Here is a 20,573-nt window from a genome sequence, read left to right as displayed (position 1 = left end):
CCAGGTTACACCAGTATTGCACACAGCCGGAAAAAGAGCAAATTCCCAATGCACAGGGGATGCACCTCCTACAGATAAGGAGAGTAAAAAGTATGATACGGCAAGTAAACGAGTAGAAGCACAAGCAGCCAACCACATGCGTATCTCAAATTATGTGGGACTACTCTCCTGAACTAATCGGGCCACATGGGATGAAATGCAGGAACTACTGCAATTCCTCCCTAATCAATACCAAGAACGTGCAACACAATTAGTGGAAGAGGGCAAAGCAATATCTAAAGTCGCTATACAATGTGCCTTAGACTCTGCAGACACCAGCACATGCAAGATTAATACTAGTATCTTCATAAGATGCAGTGCATGGCTCAGAGTATCTGGATTCAAGCCAGACATACAGCAGCATCTGCATAATGTATCTTTTGATGGCCAAAATGTATTTGGCCCACAAGTAGAAGAAATGCCAGAAAAGCTCAGAAAATGCACAGAACATCTAAAGCAGAGGGGGCCCTACAAAAATATGAACACTGTGGTTCCTTTTGTGTCGGTCAATACAGAGGTACAAAGAGAGGAAGTTTCTCCTGACTCAAACAATGGCAATAAACAGCAGGGTTCCTATCACTGCCAATTTGATAGGGGATCTTTCTGTAAAACAAATTCTAGAACCAGAGGTTGGGGCCATGCAACCACTAATAAAACCCCTACCTCTCCAAAGCAGTGACAACCTATACCTCCGCCACCACATATAACACCAGTGGGGGGGAAGGTTACAAAACTTTTATCAACAATGGTAAAACATCACAACAGACCAATAGTTGTTATCCATAATCAAAGATGGGTATTGTTTAGAACTCAAACAAACACCACCCACAATTCCACCAAAACCACAAAAAATGCCAAAAGAACACCTTGCGCTTCTACAGTAAGAGGATCTTTCTATCATTCAAAAAGGGGAATAGAAGTAGTACCAACATCAAAGACACTGATTGTACTCCTTCTATTTTCTAATTCACCAAAAGGACAAAACATGAAGGTCTATTCTGGATCTAAGGCCGCTAAACAAGTACTTCTCCTCAGAACACTTTCACATGGTCACACTACAAGGAGTAATACTACTGTTGCAGCAAAGAGATTTCATGACAGCATTAGACCTCAAAGATGCGTAATTCCATATCCCAATCATCCAGCACACTGCTGTTACCTATGCTTTTAACTAAACAAATAACACTATGAATTCAAAGTGCTACCATTCGGGGTCACAACAGCTCCAAGGGTTTACACAAAATCTCTTACAGTAGACTCATCTCAGAAGGGATGACATTCATGTTTTCCCTTATCTAGAAGAGTTGCTTATCAGACTTCCAACCTACTATCAGTGCTTTCAACACACTCAGCAAGTAATAAACCTTCTACACAAACTGAGATTTACACTAAACATACAAAGGTCTCACTTGCAGGCCTCGGAAATTCATCCTTACCCAGGCGCAACACTCAAATTCAGTTACAGCCAAAGCATATCCCAGTGCAGAAAGAGTCACAATGTTTATGCAAGCATTGCCTCTTTTTCAACCACAAACTCTCCTTACAGTAAAAAAAGTGATGGGTCTCTTAAGCATGATGGATTCCTGCATAGCCATAGTACCTCCTGCCCATCTACGTATGCGTACCTTTCAAACCACTCTACAGTCTCAATGGCCTCAAGCGGATGGGCATCTAAAAGATCTAATGTTGGTAGGGATAGCAACTTATCGCTCTCTGCAGTGGTGAAACAGCAACAACTTGTTGCAGGACAAGCCTTTCAAAACCCCAATTCCACAAGTCACCATTACAACATATGCATCCCTTCAGGGACGGGGGACTCATATTCAAGATCTCACCATTTGTGGAGCTACTAGCAATTCAACTAGCCCTCAAAGCCTTTCACAATCACTCGTACCACAAAATAGTGCTAATACGAACAGACAATATGACTGCAAAACATTATATTAAAAAACAGAGGGGGGCACACTCCTCACAGCTATCACTCCTCTCAGAGAGAATCAGGCACTGGGCAATCTACCCCAAAATCCACCTCCTAGCAGAATACCTACCTGGGGTGGACAACAACTTTGCAGATGTGCACAGCAGAACACATCAACAGGTGCGTGAGTGGGAGATCATCCACTAGTAGACTCTTACTTCAAGAGACCGTTGACACCATAATTAGACTTGTTTGCCACTCACATCAACACCAAATACCAAAACGTTGCATCCAGGTTCCCCAATCGCTATCCAAGGGCAATGCACTATGGATAAATTGGTCAGCAGTATTTGCTTATGCTTTTCCTCCTCTCCCACTCATTCCACATGTAGTTCAGAAGTTAAGACAAACCTCTCTATCAGTCATCATAATAGCTCCAATATGGGCACGGCAGCCATGGTTCACAAGATTATTGCAACTATCTCTAGTTTCACATGAGAAACTACCTCTTTGGCCTCATCTACACATTTAAGATAAAGGGAAAGTCATACAGCCCAATCCCAAACAGCTCAATCTAGTGATCTGGCTCCTGAAATCTTAGAATTCAGGCATTTAAAGTTACCACAAGAATGTATGGATAGTCTTAAACAAGCTTGAGGGCCTACAACTAGCACATTATGCAGTTAGATGGAAAAGGTTTGTACATTTCTGTATCTTCTCAATCTGCAGCAAACAGGGCTTGCTTACACATCCATTAGGCTACACTCAGCAGCACTCGCGGCCTACATGGAAAACTGACAACATATGTCTATATTCAAAGTACAAGTCATTAGAGCATTCATGGAAGGGGTAAAACGAGTTATAGCAACTTCCACGCCAACAGTCCAAACCCAAAACTTAAATACTGTCCTTAGCAGGCATATGGGACCGCCATTTGAACCACCTCATTCATGTCAACTCCAATTCTTAACTTGGAAAGTTTCATTTCTAGTAACAATCACATCACTCAGAAGAATAAGTGAACTGCAAGCACTCTCTTTGAAAGAACAGTTATTTAAAGTTTATGTAGTTCTATGAACATAACTCAAAATTTCTACACAAAATAGTGTCAACTTTGCATACAAGTCAAACCATACAGTTACCAGTGTTCTTTCCAACCCCAGACACAGTAGCAGAAGGGGCTCTTCATACTTTGGATTTTAAAGAGCCATCATGTTCTATATTGATAGAACAAAATCATGTAGAAAAACACAACAGCTTTTTGGTGCTTTTAGCAAACAACATCAAGGTGCACCAATATCCAAAGTAGGGATTGCTAGACGGTTTGCCAGATGCATTCAGACATGCTATCAAAAAGCCAAAAGGGTGCTTACGGTACCCCCACAGGCTCATTCCACCCCTAAACAAGGAGCCATTATGGATTTTCTATGAAATATTCCTATAAAAGATATTTGTAAAGCAGTTATTTGGAATAACCCACATACATTTATTAAACACTATTTTGTTGATGTGCTCACCAATCAGCAAGTAAGAGTGGGTCAAGCTGTACTTAAAACATTATTGCAAACAAGTAATGAAACCAGTCGCTAGCCACAGCAAGGGGAGCACTTCATTACATTTGATGCTACGCATATGTGTCTACGGCCAACACATGCTATAAATGGAATCTGTTACTTACTCTGTAAGCATCTATTCATAGCGTGTAGTGCTGTAGATTCATATGCACCCGCCCGCTTCCCTGAAAGCTTTTCGTTGTATTACTTCAAACTATCTATAACATATTTTACACTGAAAAATGTAAACACGTTCTCTTTATGTTGTCACTTTATGGCTCCTTTCTTTCGAATGCTCACCCGATGAGCCAAAACAATCTAACAAGGGAGCCGAAGAGCAGGCGCAGTACACACCAGAGGAGGAGTCACTATATCTTGTGACGATAAGACTTCTTCGAAGAAAAACAACTTGTAATCATCGAAGCTCAACACTAGGTGGCAGAATAATGCTAAGCATATGACTCAACATCATGGCTGCTTCTGACGGCCAACGGCCGTCGCGTGCACTACCTTTGTAGTGCTGCGCACGTCCGTTGGCCGTCGCGGCCCCGCCCTCTCAATAGAACGTTCCGCACTGGCGCAGAACGTTCGGAGCAGTTAAGGTGTTAAAGGGTAAGTAACATATTCCTTATCTGTTGTGCTCCTCTAATAGAGAGTCCTCCCCGTACACAATGGTGAGAAAACCTAGACTGCCTGTCCCAAGTGAAACATCTTACAATATTACGTAGGACACTGGGGTCAGCTTTTAAAGATTTTATGGACATCTAAATGGAATTGTTATAAAACAAATTTCCTGAACAGAACTCTGTCCATCACCACAAACAAAATAATTTGCTCCAACATGCATCTACTGTGAAAAGAAAACACATCACTAGCGGATGTTACTTATGTAGTGCAATTATCCAGACTATTATTTGTTTCAAGGGGTAGAGGCGGTCACACTCACTATATTGCCCTTTTTTAAATATGGTGGAAATAAGTGATTTCATAGCTTGACAACGTACACATTTGGGGCCGTTTAAGAGCAGATTCAATACTTTCTTATCTGATTTTGAAACTAAGGAAAGATGTCGCTCTCTACAAAATGTTTAGACTCGAAATAGGACAGGTGGAAATATAGCGCATAATTTGTTTTCCATTGAGAGGACAGGGCGTGGTTTCCGTTCATGATGCCACGAAATTAGCACATTAGAACGCCAGAACTATATATACTATTTAGTTACGCTCACAGTGCATGAACTGATACTATTTAGAACCTCACATTGTTCAAGTAAAATCATTGATGTGATTTGAGTTGGTGGCAGGCGTTCTACTGTTATATATTTCCTATATTAGATTTATTTCAATACAAGTTCAATACAAATTGTTAATTTTGTGTTAGTGGCGATTGTACCTTTTTGCTCAAATATGAGTTTGTATTTAATCATTGCCCACCTTTTAATGTTGCAGAATGGAAATCCTCAAAATCCATATTGCCATGGAATTGATGGTGTGATGGAAGCTTATTATAAGAGCCTTAAAAATGTACAACTGTATGGTCCAACCAACTTTGCTCCTGTAATTAACCATGTTGCAAGGTATGTTTATTTACATCGTACGATCTACAGATTTAGCATAGGGCTTTTTGTATCTTAGTAGCACCATAGTCACAATATAGAACAGTGCAATCACATTCAAGAATTCAGGATTAAATGGGAATAAAACGGAAACAATATTTTAGTAACTTTGATGTGTTTCTGTTGCAGCGTGACTAAAGTGTTTGTAACTAAAACAGTGTGCTTTCTTTTGCAAATAAATTGCAAGGAATGCATACATGAAATGTCTTGAATGATGGTTCTTTAGTGATATCTCGGCCTGTATGCTATCGTATTGACCCAGGAGAATCCAGCACTTACAATTGGCTTCTGTTTTTCCTGGTCATTTCCCATGTGCTACCATACAAATTATTGGCTAGGTTCACATCTCCAACAATAAAGAATTCGTTTTTATGAAATCATTACATTTTAGAATCCTTTTAAATAGTTTTCAGTGATTGTAATGTCAAAAAAATCTGCCTTATTTATTCATTTCAAAGTTTTATATAGTGCTGCTTGTCTCCTTTCGATTAGTTCAGAGTGCTGAAGGTGAGGGAAAAATTCATATTGTGTGAGGTTGTTAAAGTCTAGTAGCAAAGGGGTTTGTTTCTGTTGGGGGTGTGATGCTGTTCCATTGACTGCTCAAAGAATGCCAGTTAATCTTCTCTCTCTATCTGAAAGACATGTTTCTGTGGAACGTTAAATTGACAGAAAAGGGAGTATGGTGATGGTGGTGACAGGATGTATGATTTTGTCTCACAAGAGATTTGTGTTAGTATGGATAACAATATAGGACCTTTGTGACTTAGTGAGATGGTTGTGCCCTGGTTTGCTCAAGGTTGACAAGGTAAGTCATTTTTCAGTGTAGGGTGCCTAAACCTTGAATTTGCAATGTCATAGTTCAGCAACCTAGTAAGACTCACTTGGAGTCAGACTAGCCCATTTTTAAGACTTGCAGGAAGGAATCAAAATGAGGATGTATCCTCGATAGTGGGCTTCAAAGTTTGCCTTTGAAGAGAGGGAGAATCTAGGTATTCTTTTTGAAAATATTTTGTATGTGCCAGTTGTGCTCATAAAAGTAACTGATTTTCAGAATGCCAATCAATCACAAAGGATGTTAGGAAAGTGTAAATCCAGAAAGTAAATAGTCTCCAGGCTCTGGATTTATAGTTCCAGTCGTCCGTTTTGCTTTCACTTTGTGTGTCCCTTTGCTGTGCCTTATTTTTGCACTATTTCCAAGAGTTCATTGGTTGTCATTTATGGTATCTCTTTCTGATGGATACATCTGCCTGTGGATTCCTCACCTTATGAATATGCCCTGTGCCAGCATTCTGTGGAAATTTTTCGTAGCTTCCTGCACCGACGAGGTAGTCAAAGCTCTGAATGCGGCTCTGCATGATGTCACCGGAGCCTTAAAAAGACCACGTCGGCGTGATGGCGTCAGTTCCCTTTTTTCCGCGCTGTTGGTGCTAACGGATTTTCTGGGACTCTCCTATCTTTCTAACTGATACTTTGTTTTTGAGACTTTATTTGTTTCTGTTTTTGACATGTCTGTTCAAAGGAAGTCAGGTTTCAAGCCCTGTAAGAAATGCGGAGGTCAGATGTTGATCACTGACCCGCATGATGATTGCTTTTGGTGTCTTTCGAGTCGTCACAACGTCGAAGGTTGCTCTTCTTGCAGGAAGATGAACCCGAAGGCGTTGAAGGAAAGAGAGGCTAAGCACTACATGTCCAAGGTGAGAAAGGAGAATAGGGGTCACAACGGTCGAAGTCAAGGTCATCGACTTCGCATGGATCATAGAGATGGCACAAGAAGAAGAAGAGGCATGGGTCTCAACGTCATTCGTCGAAGCCTCGCCTTCGCCGGCTCCTCGACGTCGTGTCAAGGACTTTGTATCTCCTTCGCCTTCTGAGTCTCCACAGCTGTCTCCGGACCGGTCTCCTTATGTGGGCACTCCGGCGCAGTCTCCGGCGTCGGTGGATTCTCCGGCTCCGGATGGTGCATCGAATCCAGTGGATGATGAGACTCCTGCTGCTCCTGTAGCTCCACCTGTAACTCCAGTGGTTCCGACTTCCAGAGGTTCCTTGTACGGAGGTCGAACCGGCGCAATATCCTTCGTTTCTGGTGCCAGGTTCAGATCCATCTTGTATGGCTTCTTTGCCAGAGCCACATGCCCCTCTGGAGCACCTTCGGGTCCCATGGGCACATTGGCATTTAATTTGGGTGTGCATTATCCTCCGGCCCCCTTTATGCCATATATGCCGATGGTGCCGTCATGGCAGATTCCGGCACCGAGGGTGTCGACGCCATACGGGCAGTCCCCGGCTCCTTCTGCCGTTCGTCGCAGGTTGCTGTCACGGATCCGCCTTCGACGCCGCTGCAGGAGCCATCAACTCCGCGGATGGCCTCCGACGCTGCTGCCGAAGATGCTTTCTAGAAGGGAAGCACAAAGGTTGATTGAAGAAGAGCAATATCAAGCTGGTGACATGGAAGAAGGTGAAATTTATGAGTCTGAGGACTTGTTGGAAAACTTGTGTGAGGCAAGTAGTTTGGGTGTTTCTCCAGAAGGGGATTTTGCATCACAGAAGGCTTCTCCTTCAAAGGATGTTGTTCCTTATCATGTCACTATTAAGAAGGCAGCTGAACTGTTGGATCTACAGCTTCCTATGGCTAAGTATAAGCCTAATCTTCTTACAGGGGTTCTTCATTCTCCTTCCTCTGTAGTAGAGCCTCTTTTGCCTTTCAATGATGCCCTGACAGAGCTGATGCTAGAAGTTTGGAGTAATCCTCTTTCTGCTCCTGCGGTTTCTAGATCTGTCTCTAGACGATATAGACCAGTTCCAGTGGACCCTGTATTTCTTTCTTTTCACCCGTCACCTCAGAGTTTGGTGGTTCAGGCTTCTTTCTCAAAGCAGTCTGTGGGTTCCTTTCCTCAAGCACCGGCTGACAGAGATCCAAAAAAGCTTGAGCAGTCTGCAAAGAAGGTTTTTTTTCAGCCAGTATGACTTTGAAATCCACTTACGCAACTTGCTTGTTGGGCAGATATATTCACGCTCTTATGGACTCTGCCAAGCAGATTCTCCCTAAGTTGTCTGAAGAGGATCGGAGTAACTTAAATGAAGTTTTGGTGGACTCTCTGGCAGCTGCTCGCCAAGTAATCCAATCAGGCCTGGACACTGCAGATTCAGTGGCAAGGGTGATGGGCTCATCTGTTGCAACTAGGAGACTTGCATGGTTGAGGTCTTCGGGATTTTCAGTGGATGTCCACGCTGCTCTTTTGGATCTTCCCTTTGACGGCTCAAAGCTTTTTGGGGAAAAAGCTGACTCTGCGTTACAGAGATTTAAAGACAGTAGGCCACAGCGAAATCCTTGGGTTTACAGTCTCAGTCAAGAGGCTATGGCTACAGAAGGTACCGAGGTTTGGGGAAATCTTCCTTTTGTCCCGTCAGCCACAGCAGCAACAGCAGCAACAGAATCCTTTGTATAAATCCTACAGAGGTAAAGGCAGAGGTCGCTTTCGTGGAGCTGGACGGCATTCCTCTTCCTTCTCCTCCTCTACCTCCCCAACTCCTCCCGGTAATGCAGCAAAGCAGCCCTAGATTTGCCATCCTGGATCGTGTGGGTCCTGTGTTGAGGCCGGATTACCTATTTTCTTCAAGATTGGAAATTAATAACTTCGGACCTTTGGGTTCTAGATCTTGTAGAAAATGGGTACGCTCTTCCCTTCAGGGAATTTCCCCCTCCTTACCCTCCTTGTCAGGGGTTTTGCACGCAGGATCATTTGCTTCTCCTTCAGAAGGAGGTTCTTACCCTGTTACAGAAAGGTGCAATAGAGATGGTTCTAGAGCAGGAAAGGGATTTGGGGTGCTACTCCCGGTATTTCTTGATTCCCAAAAAGGATGGCAGGTTAAGTCCTATCCTGGACCTCAGAATCTTGTTTCTGTTTCTCAAGCAGGAGAAGTTCAAGATGCTTACCCTAGTGCAGGTTCTTCAGGTGTTGCAATTAGAGGACTGGATGGTGTCCATTGACTTACAGGATGTGTATTTTCATATTCCAATCCTGAAGTCGCGCAGGAAGTATCTCCGTTTTACGGTAGGGTCGCAACACTACCAGTTTGTGGTCCTTCCGTTTGATCTTACTACCGCACCTCGAGTCTTCACCAAGGTAATGGCAGTGGTGGCCGCCTATCTCAGGAGGTCAGGGATTCCAGTTTTCCCCTACCTGGACGACTGGTTGTTGAAAGCCGAGTCTCCAGAGATGGTGAGTCATCATTTGCAGGTAACAGCTCAGCTGTTGTACAAATTGGTTTTTTTGATAAATGTACCCTAGTTTCACCTTGTGCCCTCACTGTGCAACCTGTTCATAGGGTCAGTACTGGATACCACTGTGTGTCGAGCATTCCCTCCTCCGCTAAGGATTCTCGACATTCAGTAAATGATTCCCTTGATTTAGAATGGAGCGGTTGTTGCAGTTCTGAAGGTCCTTCGCCTGCTCGGTCTGTTCGCTTCCTGCATCCTGTTGGTCAACCATGCACGCTGACATATGAGGGCACTCCAGTGGTGCCTCCGCAGGCAGAGGTATCAGCACAACAGACATCTCAGGGAGTCAGTCAGGATCTCCAGAGTAGCTGCAGCTGATCTGTTTTGGTGGAGCAGAGAGGGCAATCTCTCTCAAGGAAAGCCATTCCACCTTCCTCCATCGGTGGCCACAGTGATAACGGATGCCTCTACTCTAGGGTGGGGCGCACATCTGGGGGATCTGGAGATCAAGGGTCTTTGGTCTCCAGAGGAAAAGTTGTTTCACATCAACCTTCTGGAATTGCGGGCTATACGTCTGGTACTCAAGACCTTTCTCCCTTCCCTTCGTGGTCAGTCGGTTCAAGTCTAGACGGACAACACTGCCGCGATGCGGTATGTCAACAAACAGGGAGGAGTAGGGTCGTACTGTCTCTGCAGAGAAGCTTTGCGACTCAGGTCTGGGGCTCCGGACCAGCGGATTTGCTTGATGGCAAATCATCTAGCCGGGGTGTTGAAGGTGCGTGCGGGCAGTCTCAGTCTGCAGTTCTCCGCCAACCACGAGTGAAGGCTTCATCCAGATGTAGTTTGGCATGTCTTCCAGACGTGGGGAGCTCCTCGAGTTGACCTGTTTGCCACTTTTGAGAACGTGCACTGCCCGTCATTCTGCAGTCTCCAGTTTCTGAGGCAGGGAGTGTTGGGGGATGCGTTTCAGTTGAATTGGAGCTCACAACACTTTTACGCGTTTCCCCCCCTACCCTTCATTCCTCGGGTTCTGAGGAAGATTCCCCAAGACTGGGCCCATGTTATATTGATCGCTCCAAATTGGCCAAGAAGGGTGTGGTACAAAGACCTTTTTCACCTCTCGTCGCACTCTCCGCTCCGTCTCCCTCTCAGGGCAGATCTCCTATCTCAAATGGAGGGGCAAGTTCTACACCCCTACCTCCAGAGCCTGCACCTTCATGCCTGGAGATTGAACGGGGCAACTTGGATTCTTTTTCTCTGCCACCTGACGTGGTGGACGTTATACTATTGGCCAGGCGACACTCCACCAAGTCTGTCTACTCTTATAGGTGGTCTAAATTTGTTAGGTGGTGTGGAGAGAAATCTATTGATCCTCTGAAAGCGCATCTTTCTGAGGTTCTTTGTTTTTCTTTACATTTGGCCCAACAGGGGTGTGCTGTGGCCACTGTTGAAGGATATTTGTCAGCATTGTCCGTGTTTTTGTGTTTACCTGATCAGCCTTCTTTATTTAAGTCTCCTGTAGTCTTAAGATTCATTAAGGGGCTGACAAACATGTTTCCTCCCACACCTTATATTATGCCCCAGTGGGATTTGAATCTGATGTTAATTTTTTTAATGGGTTCTACGTTCGAACCTATGCATAGTTGTCCTTTGAGGCTTTTAACTTTTAAAACGGTCTCCCTGGTAGCTATCATTTCGGCCAGGAGGGTGAGTGAACTCCAGGCTTGGAGTTCATAGCCGCCTTTTCTGACCATACATGCTGAAAGGATGGTACTCAAGATCAGGGCTTTTTTTCTGCCAAAGGTGGTGACTCCCTTCCACCTAGGTCAGTCCATTACCTTTCCTACTTTCTATCCTCCCCCTCATCCATCCAAGGAGGAGGAGAGACTTCCTCATTTAGATACAAAGAGGGGGATTAGCTACTATTTGGACAGAACAAAGGACTTCCGCCAGGATGACCAGTTCTTTGTTGGATATGCTGGTCGTATGAAGGGCAAGGCGGTGCACAAGCGCACGTTATCCAGGTGGATCATCTTGTGCATCAAGATATGCTACTCCCTGGCTGGTAATGAGCCTCCTGTAGGCATTAGAGCTCATTTTACCAGGGCTAAGTCGTCTACTTCTGCATTGTCTAGAGGTGTTCCTGTTTTGGACATATGTAAAGCCGCAACTTCGGCCTCCCTTCACACCTTTGCAAAGCATTACTGCTTCGATTCCGAAGTGAGGAGGGATGCCCATTTTGCGCGTGCTGTTTTGCAGGATTTTTTCGTATAGAAGGGTGGACACCCTCCTCCAGGTGAGGTACTGCTGTGGGATTCTATTCATAAGGTGAGGAATCCACAGGCAGATGTATTCATCAGAAGAACAAGTTACTTACCTTCGGTAATGCTTTTTGGGGTGGATACAGTATCTGCCTGTGGATTCCTCACAGACCCACCCACCTCCCCGTTGTCCACCCTTTTATACGATAAAAGCTGAGGTATTAGTTATTTGATGTATTTTTGTGTACTAAAGACTTTGTTACCTCAATTCATTTATTGTTGTCTTGCTTGAAGTGCAGGCTTTGTTTTTACATTATACATTGAGTGTATTTGTGTGAATTCTGTATACTGTGTATGCTTTTTCTCTATGTTCGGTTTGCCCGTTTTGCCTCGGTGGCACGGAAAAAAGGGGTGGAACTGACGTCATCACGCCGACGTGGTCTTCTTATGGCTCCGGTGACGTCATGCGGAGCCGCATGCAGAGCCATGATGCTGTGACGACTTCGTCGGCGCAGAGAGCTATGAAATATTTCCGCGGAATGCTGGCGCAAGGGATATTCATAAGGTGAGGAATCCACAGGCAGAAACTGTATCCACCAGAGAAAGCGTTACTGAAGGTAAGTAACTTGTTTGTTCCTTCACTTCCACACTCATGGTGGACCTTCCCTGCACCATGTTGCGCCCTGGGGACCCTATCCTCCAGGACCTGACCCGTTTCTCATGTTTTTAATAAAAAATAATGAGGGGACAGTGCTTGCCCCTCCCCAGCCGATTTTGGCCCCAGGGTACCCATCCCACAGGGCTCGGCCTTTATATTTTTTGTTAAAAAGAGCAGGGGGCATGCGGTCCCACTCCTCAGGCCAATTTCTGACCTGGGGACCCCATAACCCAGGGCCAGACCTTTTCTTTTTTTTCTTCTTTTGAACGGGGGGGCCACCCTTCACAATCCATTTTCGGCCCGGGGACCCATCCCCCGGGGCCCTGCCTGCAGTGTGGGTGCACAGGGCACCCACATTTTCTACTTTGGGAACTGTGAGTGGGGGGCTGACATGCAGCTCCCTGTCTGGAAAAAGCAAAGTGTACTCCGCTTTGAGCAAGTGAGAGCAAATGACTCTCGCTTGCTCAAAGTAGAGCACACTGTTTGCTATGGCCATGCCGTAGCAAACTGAAATGTCCACATTGGTGGAGCTGGCCCTGGGGGGTGGCAGCCCCCAGGGCCATTTAGGTCTCCTGAAGGGGGGGCAAACGGCCCCCCGTTTGTTCTAATTTGCCCCGGAGAGGTGGTCGTCTTTTCAAGATGTCGAAGCACCAGTGGAATAAAAGTATTTCCATATTCATCCTAAATGTCAATAAATAAAAAACATTTCATTTCTATCGGCCTGTTGGGAGTGGATTTGGATGACCGGGGCTGGGGGTCTGCAACAGACCCCCTTAGTTATTGCACATGTGCCCTGGGGAGGTTTCGGTACCTGGGGCTGCGGGAGCGAACATAGGGCCTTTTTTTAACTTAAAGTATGTGCCCCTTGGAGGTGGCAGCCCCGGGGCAGCGCATTGCTTAAAATAAGCTGTGTGCCCCAGGGAGGTGGTAGTCCCTGGGGCAGGGGGGGTCCGCGAGGCCCCCAAGTTAATATTAAAATTAGCCCGGGAGGTGGTGGTCCCTGGGACAGGGGGGTCCATAAGGGCCCCCCCCCACATAATTGTAAATAGCCGTGGGGATGTGGCGGACCCTGGGCGGGTTCAGTGGGCCCGCCCTCATTCATAATGAAAAGAGCTCCGGGGAGGTGGCGGCCCGGAGCTTTGATAAGCCCAGGAGGGGGGCCCCATGCACCCCTTCCTAAATTTACCATATGCCCCTGGGACCTGGCCAACCTGGGTTATTTTAAAGCAAGTGCTGGAGCCCGCTCTTGCTTTTTTTTTATTATCTCCCCCACCGTATCTAAGGAGATACCTTGCGCCCTTTCTTATTTTCTTACTTTTTATCTGGGACTTGGCTTCAAACTGAGTCCCAAGATGGCTTCCAACACTTCCTGGTTGAAGTGTTGGCAGCCAATCAAATTTTAGTAGGATTTGCAAGTCCACCGCAAGGACTCCCCAGATATCTATATTTTTTTAATATAGGTATCTCAAAAACTACTGAATGGCTGTTCGGGCTGTAGTCATGTTTAAAATATGAAAAATCCCCATAGACTTAACATACGGAAATTGTGTTTTGTGACCCCCTATTTTCTCAGCCCCTGCTTGACAGATCACACCGAAACTTTGAACACAGAGCTGAACCAAAAAGATGAAGTTTTGTGAAAATTTCGTGGAGATTCGTCAAGCGGTGCCAAAGTTATTGACAAAACAAAAAAAGTTTTTGCTGTGTAAACTTCGGCCCTAACTATATATATATATATATATATTCACTCAAAAAAACATAGATTTCAGGGACGTTATAGTTAGCTGGATCCCCCGTTATAGTTATTTCAGCTAACTATAACTTGTGCACCTGCAATGCACTGGTGATGACGTCACATATTACAGCACTCATGACATGGTCAGTGACATCACTGATGACATCACTGATGACATCACTGATGACATCTCAAAAGACGGTGGAATTTCTATGGTTTTGTACGAGTGAAATGTCCAGCTAACTATAAAGTCCCTGAAACCTATGTTTTTTTCGGTGAATTTATAAGTTTTTTTCAAATGCTAAGTTCTAACTATAACGTGCCTGAAACCTATGGTTTTTTCATTGAATTTCAGCCCACCAGGTACCTCCAGTAAGTGCCACAGAGCTGCGTTGCAGAGAGGTGTTAAAAGGGGCGTAGCCTGGATCACCTCTCTGCAACGCAGCCCTGTGGCGCTTACCGGAGGTATCTGGTGGGCTAGTTGGCCCCCAGGGACCCCCAGTATTGAAGGAGAATTAATTCCCCAACTTAAAACGTGCCACAGGGCATGTTTGCACACATGTCACCTCAGGCCCGCCCCTTCTTCACGACTGTGCAAACTTTCCCATGGCACGTTTTAGGTTGGGTAAGGAAGTCCCCTTGAATTCTGAGGGTCCCTGGGGTCCAACTAGCCTACTAGGTACCTCCAGTAAGCGCCACAGAGCTGCGTTGCAGAGAGGTGTAAAAAGGAGCGTGGCCTCGACCACCTCTCTGCAACGCTGCCCTGTGGCGCTTACTGGAGGTATCTGGTGGGCTAGTCGGCCCCCGGGGACCCCCAGTATTGAAGGGGAATTAATTCCCCAACTTAAAACGCGCCACAGGGCGCGTTTGCAGAGTGCTGCTGGGAGGGGCGGGACCTCCGGCACGATCACTTTTTATTAATATTTATTTTCAAGAAGGGGGCTGTGTGGCCCCCCTTCCTTTCCTATTTTATGGGCCCTGGGGACCCCATCTCCCAGGGCCTATCCCCTATTTTCGTTAAAAATGGAAGGGGGCCGCGTGGCCCCCCTCCCGAGGCCATATTCGGCCCCGGGGACCCCATCCCCTGGGGCATGGCCACTCTTTTTTTATGTAGATTTGGAGGGGGGCTGCGTGGCCCCCCTTCTCAGGCCATTTATGGCCCCGGAGACCCCATTCCCCAGGGCTGGCCTTTCCTTTTTGTTTTTTAAAAATGTATTATGGGGAGGGTGGCCGCACGGTCCCCTTTCTGGCCCACTTATTGCCCCGGGGACCCTATACCCTGGGGCCTGGCCATTGCTTTGGTTTTTTTTAGAGGGGACCGCGTGGCCCCCCTCCTCAGGCCAAATATGGCCCCGGAGACCTCATCCCCCAGGCCGGCCTGCCTTTTTAAAAAATTGGTGGGAGGGGGGCTGCATGGCCCCCCTCCCAGGCCACTTCTGGCTCCAGGGACCCCATCCCCCGGGCCGGCCCCATCCGTTGGGGATCGTGGCGGGGATTCCAATCCTCCCACGGTCCCACGGACTCCCCGCGTCCTGTGGGAGCCGGCATTGCTTTTCCACAAGGAGAGCTGCTGACATGCAGATCCCCTTACGGAAAAGCAATTCTGCTTTGCCTCATTAACTTCATGAAGCAAAGCAGAGTTTGCAATGACAGGGGGGGAGCCGCGCAGCTCCCGCCCTGTCATTGCAAACAGCAGTGTCCCGGGGTAGGTACCTCGGGACATTGCAGGAGCTGGCCCTGGGGGGTGGTGGTCCCCAAGGCCATCAAGGGCCCCAGTAGGGGGGCCACGCGAACTCCCTCCCAACAATTGCAAAGCCCCGGGGAGGTGGTGATCCCCGGGGCCGGGGGTCTGTTACGGACCCCCCATTTAAATATTAGTGCCTCTGGGAGGTGGCGGTCCCTGAGGCATGTGATGGGGCTCGAGCCCCCCCACACAGGTCTATTATTTATTTTTAAAAGCCCGGGGGGGTGGCAGTCCCCGGGGCAGCGGGGGGGGGCCCTGTAAGGCACCCCCACTGATTATTAAAGCAAAGCCCCGGGAGGTGGCGGTCCCCAGGGGAGCCCCCCGCAAATATTTAATGAAAGCCCTGGGGAGTGGCGGTCCCCGGGGCTGCAGGGGGCCATGAGCCCCCCGCAAATATTTCATGAAACCCCGGGGGGAGGCGGTTCCCGGGGCTGCGGGGGCAACGCCGCTGTGGAGAAGCATCTTACCGCACACATCCTAATATGGTTGGTGGTGTCTCGCAGACCCTGCCACCATAGACAAGCACTTTTTCCGCCAGTCGACTTCGTGCCCGCGGACATACGGCGGACGGACTTTCCGTCCTCCGCGTACCCCCAGCCATCGTAATATATCTGTTGAGGATGGCGGGCGGATTGCCCTGTCGGGCCGGCGGTAGCTCCGCCGGCCCGGCGGGGGCAATCCGCCCGCCATCCTAATGGGCCCCTTTGTATCTGAAAAACTTTTGATCGCTTGTTTCGTTTGAAACCTAGTTGCGATTTGTTTTAACATGAATGTTTCAGCCTCCCCAACATTTAACCGGCTTTACGCATGTTTGCGTTTTAATTACACCACAAAGTTCTTTACATTCAAGGAAATGTTTGATTTAGTTGCACACGCTCATCCCGGTTCCATTCCGAGTTGTGTGATCCTTATCCTTTTCAGTCGTTGATTGCAAAATATGCGGGTGGTCGCTTTTGCCGGCTGTCATAAATCCTCCAATTCGGTTCAGTGTTGCCGGTTTAACACACCACTCCTCATGGGTACCATATATACATATACTCCTGATTCTTCCCACAGTAAAGAAGAAGTCTGCACTCGACGCACAAGTTGTCATCTGCTTTATTGATTTTGAAATCCCAGCAACTTGGTTCAGGAACGCATTTCAGCCGTCTCATGCAGCCTTTGTCAACCTTTTGAAAAGCCGGTTTGCTCATTTAAATAAGAAGTGCACGTGAATCAAATCATTGCCATGGTGGAAATACTTTACTCTGGACTTCACTCCATTCTACAGAATATTACAGGACCAGTGTCCCTTTAAATAATTTCTGGGCTATTGCCTGTGCAGTGCGAGTATATATCAAAACTCACTGTGTATTTATATACACACACACATACACACCCTCCACGTCCTTTGTCTTGTTAGGACGTTTGCCATTTTTTTTCTTTTTTTGTGCAACAGTTGTATACAAAGTACAGAAATATCAATTTGTTATCATATATCACATTAGCACTAAAAATACCATATTCTAATACATATTATTCAATAGTTGATCATTAATAACAAAACTTCAATATAAATATTTTAATGGAAAAAGGAAATAAAATCATATTGAAAGTGCATTTATATGAGAAGCAAATGCGTCCCAGATGACCCTTAAATGATAGTATTGGTAACTGCTTCGCATAATTGACTTTGCGCATAGTCCAAATCTGTATAAGTCTAACAGTAGTTAGCATCATCCTTCATTGGTGTAAAATTTCTATCTAGCTATGGTTTAGTAATTTGTAGTTGTTTCTAGAATGATGTCTGCAAGTACTATTTAAATGTATCTCAATGGGACATCTGTAGAGGAGCGCAGTATTATTAGCTTTGTAGAGAGAGAAATAGTAATTTCAAGATTGCTTACCTCCTGTACGTCTGTATTACGGTGCAATTTATAAAAATGTGTGGTACCCGTTTCAGCAGTCAGACAGTGGAAGCTTAATCAGTGTGCACCTCCAAGCATGCAGCTTTTTCGGGTAAAGTATATATCCTGAATACATTAGTTATGGTAAATTTTAAGACAAGATATATTTAAAGTTTTGTGGCTCCTAATTATGCATTGTTCTAACTCTGTGATTAGTATTTGCTCCATTCCTTTTGCTGGCCATTTGTCAGCTATGTAATGTAAGTTATTAGGCTTTTCCTCCTGCTGTATCCAATTGACTACACCAATTGTGTAAAAAAAAAAATTGGATCCCTCTTACAGCTGTCCTAAAGTTTCCTATTTTGCATATGACCAAGCTTGTGCCAAAGAATAATGAGAAAAAACTTGACAATGATGATTATACCAAAGAGGTTATATATTTAGGAATCTGTAACATGCATTCAACCGAAAAACATATTTGTGAATAGAATGCAGGCGACTTAATTAGTTTTCTTCAATTATGGAGGGTCGAGAAATTCACGTACAGGGGATACATCTTTAGATAAATCCTTCAGTGGCCAGGTAGTGGTGATAACTCTTACTTCTTCTGAAAGTCTCGCTGGAAAATGTGACCTGTAATAAAATTCTAGACAAAGCAACAGCCACCGGCACTTATATAGAGAATGTTGCAGTTGGGTAATTGCCATGTGATGTTTCTTAAACTGCCAAATAAAACGAGACCAAGCCACTTCCACCTTACTAAAGAAAGAGCTAGAAAATGGGAGAGGCAAGGCTAAAAAAAAGAACAGACGTTTTGTTGGTACAACAATTTTGACAACATTTCTTCCCCTCTGGATCCATAGGAGGAGTCTATTCTATTTGTATAGGGTAGCAATCATGGTGGCCAGCAGTGCTACATAACTGAGCTGGAAACTTTTCATAGGACTAATGGAGATTTTTGCCCCTTGTTATGAGGCTGATTAAATACACAGTAAGCATCAAAGTTTGGTATTTCCCAAATATACAAGATTTGAGTTTTATTTGTTCAGGAAATAGCCTGAAGCTAAAACTCTTCGCTTCATTTTCTATATATAGAAGGGCAATGATAGGACTGGAGGGAATTACCAGTATGTCGCCTACGTAGAGTGCAATTTTGCCAGCAACTCCATTTAAAAGCAATTAGAGTATAGCAATAGAGCTACCAAGATGTTTTATATGTATGATTCTAAAAGGGAAACCCTGGAGAGTGCCTCTTGTGATAGGAAATATTAGTTATAGGGTACTCATGCTGATCATGTGTGCAGTTTGATCTGCTTATGGAGCTTTTTCCCGAATATATATAATAGGATCAATACTACATTGTGCACGACTTCACAAATAAATGGCCAGGATATCCCTGTTGGATACCCTTTCAGCATCCATCAGGATCATCCCGACTTGGCAGCCCTGGATTGATTGTATCTCAAATGCAGAAGCTGCCAGTTTGGTATAAGGTGAAGTGTCCCATTGATCTTTGAGTCCAAATATATTAAGGAACTGGGATGGCATGATCCACAGTTTAATGAAAACTTATATGTTGTAAGAGATACAGATATGGTGGAAGAGATTGTATAGTTGTTACTATAAAAGGAGTTCAAAAGATATAAAACAAGAGGAGACAAAATAGTAATAAAACGCTTTATTGATTTTTATAGGACTACAATTCAGGCCAAAGCGTTTCCAGAAAGGAGTCCCATAATTTCTCTGCCTAATTCTTGATTAGTTATGAGTGTTTCCATATTTGGCACTGTATAGATGTACTATTATGAATATTAGATTATTTAATATATAAATAGTTATGTGAATATGTGGTTACTTCTTTCCCTTGATACAAATGCAGATAGTGTTCATAGAATGAGGAATTTATGATTTCTTCTGAGCAGTAGTACCCTGGGCATGACATATAACTGTTATGTGATTAACCACATGCTCTTTTAATTTTTATTATAGGCTGCTTCCCATATTTTCACTAGTCTCGAAATGCTTTAACTGATTTTGCCAAATTTGGCACTCTGCCTTATCCCATAATTGTTTTTATCATGTTTTTAGTTGTAGTGAGGCAATTCAATTGTGTTTCCAATGTATGTAGATTATATTTGTTAGCCTGGGTGAATGCATAATATGTTTCTAATTTTTCAGTAGGACCTTCCACTGCACAGAAACACATATCAATATGTTTTAGTAACTTTCGATCCTTTTGAGCTTGAAACAAATATTTGGGGCACAATTTGATTATGTAGCAGATGGTGGATTATGTGGCAAGAGCAGCAAATGCATAATTATATGAAATCACTCTGGGCCTCATTCACAAATGTAAATGTACACTTTTGTGTAATTTACAATTTTTTGCAATTCACAAATCGATTTTGCAAGTAATTTCTTTACAAATGCCCATCAATTTATGTGCAGAGTATCCACCCCGAGTGTGGAGACTCCGCAGTCGTAAAGATACAACTTGTAAAATTGCTTTGTGAATCGCAAAAAATCATACCTTACACAAAAGTGTCTGTACCTTTGTGAATCAGGCCCTGTGACTGCAGAATTGGATCATTCCAGTGGCCTTGTCCTTACAGAATGCTTTATCATGAATTAGTCATTGATGATTATCCAAGATACCCCCCTCCTCTTGGACCACAGCTAGAGCAGGGCATTAGCATATTTTTCAGAGGTATTATGTGATGCACAAATAATTTTTAGTTAAGCTGATTTTTGAAGTACTTGCACTCCAAGAGATTGAAATCTGGGAATGATCTGGTGTAGGTGCCACTGACGCTCCACTATTCGATGGCTAAACTCAGAGCTTATGAAATAAAATTGAGGAACATCCTAAGCACTAGCCTTTGAAAAGGCAGACTGATATAGAACCTGGCAAAAAATGAAGTTGCCCATTTAAACAAGAATTGCC

General features: G+C 44.9%; 1 protein-coding gene across 2 annotated transcripts in view; it reads left to right on the top strand.

Moving 5' to 3' along the window:
• Positions 1–20,573, top strand: part of CPNE8 (copine 8) — a 1,123,798-nt gene that overhangs the window by 931,877 nt on the left and 171,348 nt on the right. For both annotated transcript variants that reach the window (XM_078679874.1, XM_078679883.1), the window contains one exon: positions 4,960–5,087. In XM_078679874.1, the coding sequence (XP_078536000.1) occupies positions 4,960–5,087 (128 nt within the window). The remainder of the gene's footprint in view (positions 1–4,959; positions 5,088–20,573) is intronic.

The sequence above is a fragment of the Lissotriton helveticus genome, chromosome 1_1, assembly GCF_964261635.1.
Source record: "Lissotriton helveticus chromosome 1_1, aLisHel1.1, whole genome shotgun sequence".
Taxonomy (NCBI): domain Eukaryota; kingdom Metazoa; phylum Chordata; class Amphibia; order Caudata; family Salamandridae; genus Lissotriton; species Lissotriton helveticus.
The sequence above is the reverse complement of the archived record's forward strand: the minus strand, read 5'-3'. Positions and strand labels throughout refer to the sequence as shown.